Here is a 15,343-nt window from a genome sequence, read left to right as displayed (position 1 = left end):
ATAAAGATGAGCAATAATGACTGTATAAAATAAATTATTCAAATAATGAGCTACATTGCCTTCAGAAAGTATTCATACCCCTCGACTTATTCCACATTTTGTTGTGTGACAGCCTGAATTCAAAATGGATTCAATATAGTTTTTTCTTACCTATCTACATACAATACCCCATAATGATAAAGTGAAAACATGTTTTTAGAAGTTTTTTACAAATTTGTTGAAAATGAAATGCATAAATATCTAATTTACATAAGTATTCACACCTCTTTGCTATGACACTCAAGTGCATTAAATGTCCTTTGATCATCCTTGAGACGTCCGCTACAACTTTATTGGAGTCCACCTGTGGCCAATTAAATTGTTTGGACATGATTTAGAAAGAAACACACCTGTCTATATAAGGTCCCACAGTTGGCAGAGCAGAAACTATACCATGAAGTCCAAGGATCGTAGATCTCTGAGATAGAATTGTGATGAGGCATATATCTGGGGAATGATATAAAACCATTTCTAGAGTGTTGAAAGTTTCCAAGAGCACAGTGGTCTCCATCATCGGGAAATATGGAACTACCCAGACTCTGCCTAGAGCTGGCCATCCGACCAAACTGAGCAACCGGGCAAGAAGGACCTTGGTCAGGGAGGTGACCAAGAACCCAATGACCACTCTGACAGAACTACAGAGTTCCTTGGCTGAGATGGGAGAACCTGCCAGATCGAAAAGTCTCTACAGCACTTCACCAAGCTGGGCTTTATGGGAGAGTGGCCAGACAGAAGCCACTGTCGTCTGATGAGACGAAAATGTTACTCTTTGGCCTCAATGCAAAACCAGGCACAACTCATCACCCATCTAACACCATCCCTACGGTGAAGCATGGTGGTGGCAGCATCATGCTATGGGGATGCCTTTCAGCGGCAGGGACTGGGAGACTGGTAAGGATAGAGGGAACAAGGAATGGAGCCAAATACAGGCAAATCCTTGATGAGAACCTGCTTCAGAGTGCAAAATACCTTAGACTGGGGCAACGCTGGAATGGCTTCAGAACAGGAATGTGAAAGTCCTTGAGTGGCCCATCCAAAGTCTTGACTTGAATCCCATTGAAAATCTGTGGAAAGATTGCTGTTCACTGCCACTCCCCATCTAACTTAACAGAGCTTGAAAAAAGAAGAATGGGTGAAAATCCACAAATCCAGATGTGCAAAGCTGATACTGACATACCCAAGACGACTCAAAGCTGTAATCACCGCCAAAGGTGCTTCTACAAAGTATTGACTCAGGGGTGTGAATACTTATGTAAATTAGATATTTATGTATTTTATTTTCAATACATTTGCACAAATGTTCTTTACTTTGTCATTATGGGGTATTGTGTGTAGATCGGTGAAAAAATAATAATATTTAATCAATTTTGAATTCAGACTGTCACACCACAAAATGTGGAATAAGTCAAGGGGTATGAATACTTTCTGAAGTATGCCATAAAAAAGGGGGGAAATTCTATTATTTTATACTAATACAATTGCACAGAGAAAGAGATTTAGTTTAGCAAGTAATATTCTTTCCCCTCAAAAAGGTAGGGGTAAAAGTGATTGACTCCCCTAAAGACTCTTATAAATAAAGTAGTCAAAAGTTTAGTATTTGGTCCCATATTCCTACCACGCAATGATTACATCAAGCTTGTGACTTTACAAACTTGTTGGATGCATTTGCAGTTTGTTTTGGTTGTGTTTAAGATTATTTGTGCCCAATAGAAATGAATGGTAAGTAATGGATTGTATTGTTTTGGAGTCATTTTTATTGTAAATAAGAATAGAATATGTTTATAAATACTTCTACATTAATGTGGATGCTACCATGATTACGGATAGTCCTGAATGAATCGTGAATAATGATGAGTGAGAAAGTTACAGAGGGTCAAAGATCATACCCCCAAGACACGCTAACCTCTCACCTTTACCAATAACAGGGGAGGTTAGCATTCCTTGGGGGTATGATCTTTGACCCTATGTAACTTTTTATCATTATTCTACAATTCACTCGAAAGACAAGGCACTCTGGGAAATATGCAAATAGGACTTTACACTAAGTAGTGTGTTAATTTAACACTGAAAAGTGTGGACCCGTAAAGGCACTGGACCAGTGTTTAATTAATACTGCCCGTGTTAATTTAACACTGGAGAATTTGCTGTTTACATTAGCATAAGATAAATGCAATATTATAAACTGGGTGGTTCGAGCCCTGAATGCTGATTGGCTGACATCTGTGGTATATCAGACCGTATACCACAGGTATGACAAAACATTTATTTGTATTGCTTTAATTACGTTGGTAACCAGTTTATAATAGCAATAACGCACCTCAGGGATTGTGGTATATGGCCAATATACCACGGCTAAGGGCAGTATCCAGGCACTCCACGTTGCGTCAGAAGAACAGCCCTTAGCCACGGTATCTGGGCCATATACCACACCTCCTTGGGCATTATTGCTTAAATGTACAATACGATCATATAATGATGAAGACAACACAGTTATAATTTCAAAATACATGTGAATGTGTAGCCTTCACACTTAGCCACACCATGTAAAATTGGACATACATTATATATCTATTATACCATTTTATCAATATCCAGTGTGATCAGTGATGTCATACTAATTTACACAGAAATATTATATATAACCCAACAACCACTCAAAGAAATGTCTGTTTTGTAACACAGAATCCTTTTATTTTAGCATTACTCATCCTGTCTGTGAATGCTTTGAAATGCTAAAGAGGCTAGCGTTCTGGACTCTGATCATTGACACGTTCACATAGGCCACCGTCTCTGTCATCTTCCTGAGGCTCTCTCTCCTCAAAGCTCTATTATTCTGCTATTCAGTCCTCCCACCAGAGCCCTGTATTGACCCAGGTCTAAATAGGTTGTGGGATCAGCTTTTCACAGACACACTCCCTACCCCCTTCTAAAAGGTTATTGGGTTTGTAATTAGCAATTGTAGGAGGAAAACAGACATTTTGGGGGATGATTTACCTTGAATATGTTTTTGTTTTTGTTACCTGAATTGTTATGGATGTCTCGTTGCAAATGTTTTACTTTTTAAAATGTTTTTGTTAACTGTATAAAGCGATGGATGTTTGAGAATAAAAACTTGGCAATCATTATTGAAACCATAATTTTTTGCACACACGCAAGAGTTGCCTTGTGCCGCCAGCATTTTGCATTGTATTGGTGTTTTTTTCTGTGTATAAAAGAGAGTTAAAATGGTGAGCTCAGCGTTCTCCATTTAAAGCCCACTCTGCCCAGTGATGGCTCTGGACTGGTCAGCTCGATGCTCCAGTGTTGGAGCTCAATAACCCCTGTTTCCCCTGTCCCCCGCCCCTGTCCTGCCCTGTCCCTCCCCCTTTCCCCAGCACCATACAGGGATTTTTCAGGGCTTTGGCTGCTAGCGGGCCACCCTGCCTCTCTCCCCTCCTGCCTGGCACACACCCTCATACACAATACAAACCTCTGCCTAATCAATTCTCTACTGAGCATCCCAGCACCTCCTAGAGAGAGGGAGAGAAAGAGAGAAAACAGATACGTGTCTAAATGATACCCGACTGTTTTGGCAGGGCTGCCCCTTACGTTGCTGATCTTTATAGTTAGGCTATTTTTGTTTGTTTTTAAATGTATTTGTTTCCAAACACTTTGCAGCAGTAGTCAACGTGTATATGTTCATATGCATGCCTCTGTCCTGTGCTTTGGGTGTCAATGTCAAGTTCATTACCTTTAAGACGTTCCCTATTATTGTACATTATATGTAGACATATAAGGTCCCCATGTCATGCTCCCAGACCCAATGTTATGCTCATAGCCCTTAAGTACTGCTTATAACCACTAATGTATGCTTAATACCTCTGTTAATAATGCTGTTTGGATTTGAGGTCAGTGATTAAATGCATTGCTGAGTGTGAGTGCATTCACCTCTACCCAGTAGAGACCAGAATGACATACAGACATGATACTAGTCTACAGCTGATCATGTCAACCATTCATGTGTTTTCACTCCTTTCTGTGCACAACACACGTTTCCTGACATCTTATCAATTATGAATGATGGCTACAAACATATTTCTAAAAACCAAGCGGTTCCACTGTTGACATGTGGCATACATGCTCAATGCTAAGACAATGGTTTCACAAGGTCAGGCATTTCAGTCTACGGGTCAGTTGTGCACACTGTTGGCATTAGGCTCTTCCGTCTGGGGCCCCCCATGGATCACTGTATTATCTGTGGGTGTGTCCGTTCTCCGCCATCAGCACTTGTTCCCATGGTTATCATGGTTATAACTTGTCAACAGATGACATATGGCACTATGCCAACTAGACAAACTCCCCTCATTACTTCTGTGGGGTTGATATCCATCACTAGTTCTTATGCTCACCCAGTCACTTGCCCTTTCTTGATTCCCTTCTCACTCTCACTATTTTGTCTTCCTCCCTCCCTTCCTTCTCTCCTCGCAATCACCCTCTCCCCTGATACTCTCCCTCTCTTCCCCTCTCTGTCTGTTGTGGGGGGCGACAGAGGGGTTAAGTTTGTTTGATTTTGGCCGTCCTGTATGTCCCCCGCCCCTGGCCCAGAGGGTGGATTATGGCGTCACTTGCGGCCCCTGGGGGGTGTTATAAAGCCCCCGGCGGGCCCTCTCCCCTCCGTCAGAGAGGCTAAAACGTCCACAGGACACTCCGTCTATCCCTGTCTCTATTCTAGAACCACCCCTCTAGCATCAATGCACATCTCTTGACAACTATTCTGAGACACACACTCCTCCCCACACACACACACCCCCCTATGTCTCTACGACAGGCGGCTAGTGGAGGCAAGCACAGCTGAGTTGATGTTTGACTGCCTACGCGCCAACTCCAGATCGTTCATAGATTAGAAATAGATCTGTCGGTGGATTCTTCTGTCGACTTCTTTAACTGTTTGTCTTCCAACTGATTGGCTCAGTGAGACAGCGTTTAGGTCAGTCCGGCTTTTTTTTTTTTGCATCTGAAACAGTGCAAAAAGATCACACAGACTTTTAGAAGGTACACGCTTTTTCTAGATTCACCCCGACAACTTTTTTTCCAAGAACGTTTTCCGTTCCGAGGAGCGTCCAGTGAACGGCCAGCATGTGGGAGTTCCGGTCCATGGCGTTTTGGCGTGCGGTCTTCGCTGAGTTCTTCGGTACCATGTTCTTTGTGTTTTTCGGCATAGGCGCCGCGCTGCGCTGGACCACTGGGCCTCACCACATCCTGCATGTGGCGCTGTGCTTCGGCTTGGCGGCTGCCACCATCATCCAGTCCATCGGCCACATCAGCGGCGGCCACATTAACCCGGCCGTCACCTTCGCCTATCTGGTAGGCTCCCAGATGTCCCTGTTCCGCGCTTTTTTCTACTGGGCTGCCCAGTTTCTGGGGGCCGTGGCCGGGGCCGCCGTGCTCTATGGGGTCACCCCAAAAAACATGAGGGGCAACATGGCTCTCAACACGGTAAGACACCACCCACCCACATCTCAAATGGCACTGGGCCCATTCCCTATATTCCCTATATGGTGCACTGCAAAATATGTGCACTATATAGAGAATAGGGTGCCATTTTGGACCTATCAGCTCAAATCAGCAAAAATATATATATATATATATCAACAACAGTTAACAATGTTGATAGGGTTTGATAATTGTTTGGTTTAGGTTCAGTAGGCTTCTTGATGCTAATGGGGATTTAGAAAGGGTAGAGATGAACCTACTGGTAACTACATTTGCTACTGTACAATGAGCACAATCCAAGCCATCAGTGTTATGTAAAGCTGAGGCCTCACTGAGGCCATAGTGGTGAGGCCACTGAATGCATTGATAAAAAAACGAAAAACCGTTGGCTTGATACGCGTTGCATCTTTGATTGAGTTATTCCTGACATGTCCTGTTACAAACTTAACTTGAAGACCACATCTAATTGCGCAAACAATATACACTTTATTAGAAAGAGGACACACTTATTTTACAAAATAACTTGTTCACAAAGGACCTCATGTCTGATTCATATTTTTCTCCTCTGGCCATCTACAGCTGCAGCCTGGTATCAGCCTGGGCATGGGCACCACAGTGGAGGTGTTTCTGACCATGCAGCTGGTGATTTGTATCTTTGCCGTGACGGATGAGAGGAGGAACGGACGCTTGGGCTCTGCTGCCCTGTCCATCGGCTTCGCTGTCACCGTCGGACACCTCATGGGGGTGAGCACACGCACACTGACACTAACACACACTCAGAGTAACACACACACCGAATACACACACACGGATAGGGGAACACACACAATGCCCAAAACTCTTATATACTTATAGTGGAACACAAACAAAAACAGACTTGCATTGTGTACAACAGAAACACATACTGCATTCTGAATGCCTGGTTGTCCTTCTCTGCCATAGATGTACTACACAGGTGCTGGAATGAACCCTGCTAGGTCTTTCGCCCCTGCTGTGCTCTTCAGGAACTTTGTCAACCACTGGGTGAGAAACACACACAGTCATACACCATAATGCAGAATCTGAAATATTCGTATAATAGATCAAATAATCAAATGACAATGGTGGATTCTATGATCTTATAATAATTCAGAGTATAGCTAATACCAACCTATATCAGCGACAACAATACAAGTTGCTTGTGCCATGTCTTCATGCTAACCTTTGCGTGTGTGTGTGTTGTGTCAGGTGTACTGGGTGGGTCCCATGATAGGAGGTGGTTTGGGCGCTCTTCTGTACGATTTCATGCTGTTCCCCCGCATGCGCGATCTGTCTGAGCGCCTGGCCACACTGAAGGGCAGCCGACCCCCCGAGACGGATACCCAGCAGGACACCCGCGGGGAGCCCATCGAGCTCAAGACACAAGCCCTATAAGCCTGTCCCCATCTGGGGACGAGGGACGAGGGACAGGCCCTGTGTCGACCAACCCCTGTGCTGCCCCCATCCCATCAACACACATACACTCACTCACACAGACTCACTAACTAACACAAAGACACACACACTCACATTGAGACACTGACTAACATGCAGATTCAGACATATACAGTATTGATACACACACACATTCACACACATACACAGACTGGTTCACAACCTTCAACCTCAACATGCAACGAGACTCCTCTCCCTCCAACCTCACTCTGTATACTGAATTGGACATTATGTCTCCTCCTCCTTCTCAGCCACACCAAGTCTTCCCTCACACACCCATACAGACGGAAGGACCAGACCTGTCAGCACAGAAGCATGTGGGTGAGGTGTAGGTGGGCACCCACTGGGCACAGACGTCAATTCAACTTCTATGCCACATTGGTTCAACGTAATTTAATTGAAATGATGTGGAAACAACGTTGATTCAACCAGTGTGTGCCCAGTGGGGATGTAGGTATGGGTGGGGTAAGGGTATGGGTGGGCGTTGGGCAGGTAAGGATAGAGGATTGGGGTGTAGATGGGGAAAAGGGGTTGGGGTGAGGATAGAGGGGCAACACTCCAGGTTTTTAGTTGTATAGGGTTGTGTTAGACCAGTGAAGATGGGCATGCTTTTTCATTATGCATCTGATTTATCTCTCTACATTTGTTCAGTTTTTTTTTCTTCTGCACTTCAGACACTATACGTGGATGTATGATACCATTAGATTTGACCAGGGTTTCATTTTTCAAATCACTTCATTTTATCTGTGTGTGCGTGTGGGTGCTTCTACAGTATGTGTGTGAGAGTGTGTGAGTGAGAGTGAGTGTGTGTGTGCCTGTTTGTGTGTGAGTGTGTTTGCCAGTGAGTGTGTGTTCGTGTGTCCGTATGTGAATGTGTGTTTAATCGAGTTCGCAGAAACAGTACTTTTTATTTTGTTTTATTTTCATTACCACTCTCCTGTTTGTATCATGATTATGTTTCATTACGTTATACATTTTTAAGACATCATTTATCCTCCCTTCACTGTGGTATTTGCTATGATATTCATTTTTACACAAACCATCTGCTTTTTTGTTTAAAAAAAAACCAACACAATCCAAAGGAAATGTTGTATCCCAGACTGGACTGATTCTGTTCACTACAGAATGGCCGTGTAAGCTTTTCATTAAGTCTCCTTTTATGATTTGATCCTTAATGTGAGCATAAGGCAGTTTAAACCATATTTAAATGAAAATAAACACAAAAACTTGATACAAAATGTGTGTCATGTTTTGTTTACACAATTATACCAGTATGGCAATTAGTGCCCTGTGTTGCATTGGCTTGCAGTAAATGGGAATGACTTCAAGATGATGCTCCACACGTTTCAGGTTGAAGAGTTGGGGGTGATGCGGCGCGACAAATTATTATTATATATTTTTTTATTGATGAAATAGTGCATTGCAGCTGCCTTTGCTTCACAAGTAAGCAGGTTTGTAGTGCTGGGGGAACCCGAGGGACCTCACTTTTTTAAATTTGAGAATACATTGTACATTTATTCGGATTAATTCGAAATAAATGATATTTAATCACCACAAAAACCCAGAACGATATGTGACCACTTGGTTACAGCGACACCGTTCTGCCAAAGACACCCAAACCAGAGTGGCCACCGCAAAGCCCAAGAGCCTGACCCTGCTTGGGATATTTAGTCTATATTGGCTATAGGTTGAGATGCAGGGCCCGTTCTATCTTGGTAGGCTATGTCAGGGTGAGAAATTGGAAATGTGAATTGGGCCAAGTTGGTAATAATGAAATTAGGTTATAGTTTATTGAGATGCATGAATACACCACACCAAAACCTTGATTTTATGGCTGTTGTAAACGAATTTCCAGCAATTCTATGCATTTTAGTCATTTAGCAGACGCTCTTTCCCAGAGCTACATACAGGAGCAATTAGGGTTAAGTGCCTTGCTCAAGGGCACATCGACAGATTTGTCACCTAGTCGGCTCTGGGATTAGAACCAGCAACCTTTCGGTTACTGGCACAATGCTCTTAACCACTAAGCTACCTGCCACCCTATGTAGTAATGATTTATGTTCACTACTTGGTCAATTGATTTGATGATTAAATCTATGCAAATAAATCATATGAATTGATAGTTCACGCATCTGTTTTATTTTATTCTGTACTAGGGTATATTGTAACCATGTGCTATTGTAACCAGCTGACCTTTAGAGTCATAAAGGGCGCTCCAATCATTTAAAAGAATGTTCATCAAGATCTGGTGCCTATACCCCTAATAGTCCTACTCATCACTTATTATTATTATTATTATTACACATAGAAGATGATCACATAACGATTAATTCGTATTTTACAAAACAGAACTGAATATAATAGCATAGCATATTAGGTGTTTAAAGTTACTGTTACACCAAAAACACCTCCTAATTTCTAAAAAATGTTTAGGATGGTTAGCTGAAGCTGAATAGTAAACAAAAAGATAATGCGCCAAAAGGCAGGATATATGCTTTGATTGAAACAAAATACAATAAAGGCTAATAGTTTGTTAACATCATCTGCTCTAATTCACTCACGAAACAGTAATTCAAGCATAGGCTATTCCTATTAAACTAATTGAGATCAATCACAGGATTGGCATGCAGATGCAGTTTCACCGGTAAAACGTGAATGATTATCATTCATGATTTACAGTGATGATGGCCTATGCCTAACTTGGTGTTTGAAGGTATTAAAAATATAAAAAATATTGAGACAAAATGTGTGCCCATAGGCAGACGTTGCAATTGGTGGATGTATTTTATGCATATTTTATAACAGGGATCTCCAACCCTGTTCCCGGAGAGCTACCATACCGTAGGTTTTCATTCCAACCCTAATCTAGCGCATCTGATTCTAATAATTAGCTGGTTTATACAATTAATGGGGTTAGTTGCAACTGGGGTCGGACTGAAACCCTATAGGACGGTAGCGCTCCAGGAACACGGTTGGAGAGCCCTGGAATGATAGGCTATTTTAATAGGCTACATGTCTCCGTACAAACTTTGATTGAGGAAATGATGACGTCATGCACTTTTTTTGTGTGTTCCATCATCTAAAAAAAAATAGCGGGTAGTGTCTGTATGTTGCACGTGTTCCGCGCAGGCTTCATCTGAGCAGAAGCCAAAATGCAACCTTTATGTGTTCATTACGAACAGGGTAAATAAAGGGCCTTGAATGACAACACCATGGACAATTCCTCCGATCACCCGGAGATTTCGTGCCGTTATTTTGATCTGCCGCTAACCAGGTTTTAGCCTTCTTCGCCATTTAAATTGTTTCATAGACTACATTTGGATTAGCCTACACTGTAATTCATTAAACTGGACTGGATAATTTTACCGCACCAGCATTGCAACCCAATGCATACACGATTTATGCAATAAACTGAGATATACCGCTGCGCTACAGAAGGCTATATCTGTCTGTTAATACAGCACTAGTAAAGGTGGAGTGCACTACTTTTGTGGACAACAATGTTTTTGCCCACGCTTACAGATGGCTGTATTGGTCTGCTAATACAGGACTAGTAAATGCCCAGTGAACTACTTTTGTGAAATAAAAATAAATATATATTGTTTTTAATTCTGATTTGTCAGGGGGTGCTTCAGCACCGCTACTTCCCGCGGCCATGAACAGAACAATAAAGAAATGCATCATGTTTCAGGTGTGGGGTGTAGAAGAGGGGGAGGGAGGGAGGGTGTGATACGAAACCTGGTGGGGAACCAGTTTAGAGAAACATACTTATCTTTACTTCACTGTTCTCTCTACATCCCTTTCCTGCTCTCCACTAAGATGTTCCCAAATGTCACTCAAAGCTTAAAGGTCTCCCTTTTCTCATCTATCTATCTCTCTCCTTAATTCTGGTTTCCCTTTCTCTCCCTGTATTCCATGAACCCACTGGTCACAGATGTCAATTCAACGTCTATTCCACGTTGCTTCAATGTCATTTCAATGAAATGACGTGGAAACAACGTTGATCCAACCAGTGTGTGCCCTGTGGGAAAGGCTAAGCATTAACATATCCAGACCACTATGAGGATACAACAATAGCAACATGGTTTCCTATGGGGACAGAGAGGAGTGAGCGATTGTTTCAGCGCCTGCCGGCTACAGCTTCTCTGTGTCCCTGGAGGGTTTCTCTGGAACTGAAAGAGTATATTTATTCTGTGCTGTTGGTGATGTACCAACCAGGGCACCATCAGTAGGTGCGTCTTGGTAGTCTGAACTGGCTTCCTCTCCCAGTCTCCTCTCAGTATTCAGCACGGATCAAAAACAGATGGTGGGTGTTTATTTTAGCCAGTGCTGTGTCCCAATATGTCTGTATGTGTGTGTGTGTGTGTGATGATGACTAAGTATGGCCATGAGACTCCTCCAGTTGACTTTGTTCCAGCTCTCACCAGCTTCCGGTGTTTGGGCAATACTGTCTGTGTGCTGGAGTAGGAAGGGTTATGGCTATGGGTGTTTCCCACATTGATAGATGGCAGTATTTCCCCCCAGATATAACATCATTATTGTTATTGGTTGAAAAAAGGGACAAATAAAAGGAGCTGGTGTATAAATGAAGTCTGTGTGTAATCCAAGTTTATGTCTTTCTTCACTTTGAATATTTTCTGGAAATTGCTTTTTAAAATCTGATACTCCCACCACCACACACACCTAACACAGATGTCGTGCACAGAGGGTAATGGTAGGCCACCCAAACACATCATCTGTGAATTAACCAGAGCATGCAGACCAACACTTATGCACATGTCATGTCATCTTGGTTTGCAAAAAAACGTCATGTCACTTTGTTTAATTACAAATTATTTTTTTATTATGCATATTTCTCTTGTGGTTGTATGGCTTCATCATACATGTGAATAAGGTGGTTCTGCACATAGAGACTCCTGGAGCAGCTCTGTACCCTAAACTGCAGCTGGCCCAGAGACAATGGCACAACGCTGACTCTCACAATGGTTTACAATGGGGGCTGACACTGAGGCTAACAAAAACACACACTCATACACTGACACACTCACGCTAATGCGTACTCACTGACTCACACACACAGACAACTACTGTATCACACTCACCCTTAAAACACACACACACAAGTATGGACATAAAGGTTCTAGCAGAGATAATTTGCACTGTCCCTGATAGACAACTCTTGTATTGTTATGACATTATGTTACCATTCCAATACTAAATAGTACATCCTCCATTCAGCTTACATTAGCCTGTAATTTTTCTGCATCTGCTCATGTTAAACATTACTGAGATAGTCAGTTACCCCAGCTGCTGCAGGTCTCTAATGATGATAAACATGAATATGGAAATACATACGTTTACAAAAATCTGCCTTGACATGAATATCTTAGGGCATCAATTATATAAAAAGCATATGTAACAGTGTAGTCTACCTTATACTCATTCATCCCATACTCCATTAGAATAATAATAATGGCATATTCAGTGAAATTATGATTATATCAATCTGCAATAATTTACTCACAATCAAGGAGGGCATGGAAAATGGAAATAGAGCACATAAACAGATGGACGGACAAGCAGAGACAGAGTGCATAAACATTTTCCACTGGAGGTATGAGTCTTGTAAAAATGGACATAGAACAACATTCTGAAATATAGATAGAATGTACAGAGAAGTGATAAGGCCACGTACAGAAAGGTATTCCTGAAGAATGTCCAGAAGAGGATGCTGCCCTTTTACAGTGCCTTCAGAAAGTATTCACACCCCTTTACCTTTTCCACATTTTGTTGCGTTACAGCCTGAATTAAAAAAGTATTAAATTGAGATTTTGTCACTGGCCTAAACACAATACCCCATACTGTCAAAGTAATGTTTTTCAAATATTTTCAAAATTATTACAAAATGAAAGCTGAAATGTCTTGAGTCAATAAGTATTCAACCCCTTTGTTATGGCAAGCCTAAATAAATTCACGAGTCACATAATAAGTTGCATGGTCTCACTCAGTGTGCAATAATAGTGTTTAACATGATTTTTGAATGACTACCTCATCTCTGTACCCCACACATACAATTATCTGTAAGTTCCCTCAATTGAGTTGTGAAGTTCAAACACAGATTCAACCACAAAGACCAGGGAGGTTTTCCTCAGTTGACCAGGGAGGATTAAAAAAAAGCCGACATTGAATATCCCTTTGAGCATGGTAAAGTTATTAATCACACTTTGGATGGTGTTTCAATACATCCAGTCACTACAAAGATACAGGCGTCCTTCCTAACTCAGTTGCCGGAGAGGAAGGAAACCGCTCAGGGTTTTCACCATGAGGCCAATGGTGACTTTAAAACAGTTACATAGTTTAATGGCTGTGATAGGAGAAAACTGAGGATAGATAGTTACTCCACAATAGTAACCCAATTGACAGAGTGAAAAGAAAGAATCATGTACAGAATAAAAATATTCCAAAACATGCATCCTGTTTGCAAAAAGGCACTAAAGTAATACTGCAAGAAATGTGGCAAAGCAATTCACTTTTTGTCCTGAATACAAAGTGTTATGTTTGGAGCAAATCCAATACAACACATTACTAAGTACCACTCTCCATATTTTCAAGCATAGTGGTGGCTGCATCATGTTATGGGTATGCTTGTAATCGTTAAGGACTGGGGAGTTTTTCAGGATTAAAAAACCCCGGAATGGAGTTATGCACAGGCAAAATCCTAGAGGAAAACCTGGTTCAGTCTGCTTTCCACCAGACACTGGGAGATGAATTCACCTTTCAGCAGGACAATAACCTAAAACACAAGGCCACATCTAAACTGGAGTTGCTTACCAAAAAGACAGTGAATGTTCCTGAGTGGCTGAGTTACCGTTTTTACTTAAATCTACTTGAAAATCTATGGCAAGACCTGAAAATGGTTGTCTAGCAATGATCAACAACCAATTTGACAGAGCTTGAAGAATTTTGAAAATAATAAATGGTCAAATATTGTACAATCCAGGTCAATTTGCTGTATCACAACAAAATGTGGAAAAAGTCAAGGGGTATGAGTACTTTCTGAAGGCACTGTAGATCCTATTAAATTACTAGAGGGGGCTATGTCATAAACCCTCATAGTTCCATAATGGGGTGAAAATCGCAGCCATCTTGGTCAGGGAGAAATCCAAAACCAGTCTAATTGGAATGAATGGCAGAGGCATAGGTGATGCATTTCCTGCTTTTACTTATGCAGGAATATAAAAGTAAGGCATGTAATGTATCAGAAATTATGTAATGGAATTATAGTCAACTTAAAATGTTGTCATAATTATAAATACAGTTTATACAGGTTTTATACACATTTTCTGTATAAACAGCCTCTACAATATATATATAAACAGACCATAAAATGTCTCATTTTGTTTTCTTGGAAAAAGCTGTGAGTGCTATTATGTGATACAATATCAGTATTTGTTGCATTTACAACTTGTCTAAGTCCTATTAACTGATTTGAGCCAGTGTATGGCTGTGGATTCACTGCATTATTTGAATGGAATGTTGGCAGTTAATTTGAACAATTTATGGAATAATTCCTCTAAAACTGGCTGATAAATTCTTCACATTCATTGTTTTACACAATATCTTATCACAGCACTGGCAAAACCATGGTTGACCAACTCCCTGACCAACATGGCTGACCTTTGGACCATCATAAGAAGGTTCATGTCCATTCTAGTATTCTAATTCCTAATTATATAATGCTGCCTCTGTCTCACCTCGCTAATGAAATGTTCAGTAGCACTTCTGGAAGAGTGAGGCGGAGCATCTGGTGAAATATAATGGCTACCCAACCCATCTTCGCCCAACCTTCAAACCTCATCCACTGCATTAAAGGGCTGCTCAGAAAAGCCTTGGCTACTTGTGTACAAGGATGGGTGGTCTCTGTGGGTAAGGAGGAGTGGAAGGTTGTAGGTTCTAGGTAGGTTCTAGAATCATTCATTCTCCTCTTCTCATGTTCCATTGACTCCATCACGTTTGGCATTGGACACAGGGCGAGCTCTTACTTCAATCATTAGCAACAAACATTCATATAAACATTGGCAACAACAGCAATAGTAGTATAGTAACAACTACGATAACACTAATGGATAATAACCCTAATAGAAAAACAGGAGGAAGTCTCAGTGTGTTTTGTTTTGTTTGTTTTCACAAAGCTCTTTGGATTCTGACCCCACTCTCTCCTCGGTTGTCAGGAGTCTCGTCCTGATGATGTCACAGGTCATAGTGCAATAATCCTCTTGTTCCAAGTCTCCATACATGTTGTTGTCATGAGTGTCCCCCTCCAATTACCCTCACCCCACCTCCATATCCCAGGCACCCC

The 15,343-nt window shown here is 41.6% G+C and overlaps 1 protein-coding gene across 1 annotated transcript; it reads left to right on the top strand.

The window, feature by feature from the left end:
* Positions 1 to 5,154: 5,154 nt before the first annotated feature.
* Positions 5,155 to 6,924, top strand: LOC311148280 (lens fiber major intrinsic protein-like; the record flags this gene model as incomplete). Its single annotated transcript, XM_084185193.1, has 4 exons — positions 5,155 to 5,514; positions 6,091 to 6,255; positions 6,454 to 6,534; positions 6,739 to 6,924. The coding sequence occupies 4 exons, from the start codon at positions 5,155 to 5,157 to the stop codon at positions 6,922 to 6,924; spliced, it is 792 nt and encodes a 263-aa protein (XP_084041319.1).
* Positions 6,925 to 15,343: the final 8,419 nt, after the last annotated feature.

The sequence above is a fragment of the Coregonus lavaretus genome (assembly GCF_964263955.1).
Source record: "Coregonus lavaretus genome assembly, chromosome: 20".
Classification (NCBI taxonomy): domain Eukaryota; kingdom Metazoa; phylum Chordata; class Actinopteri; order Salmoniformes; family Salmonidae; genus Coregonus; species Coregonus lavaretus.
This window is presented reverse-complemented; position numbering and strand designations above follow the sequence as displayed.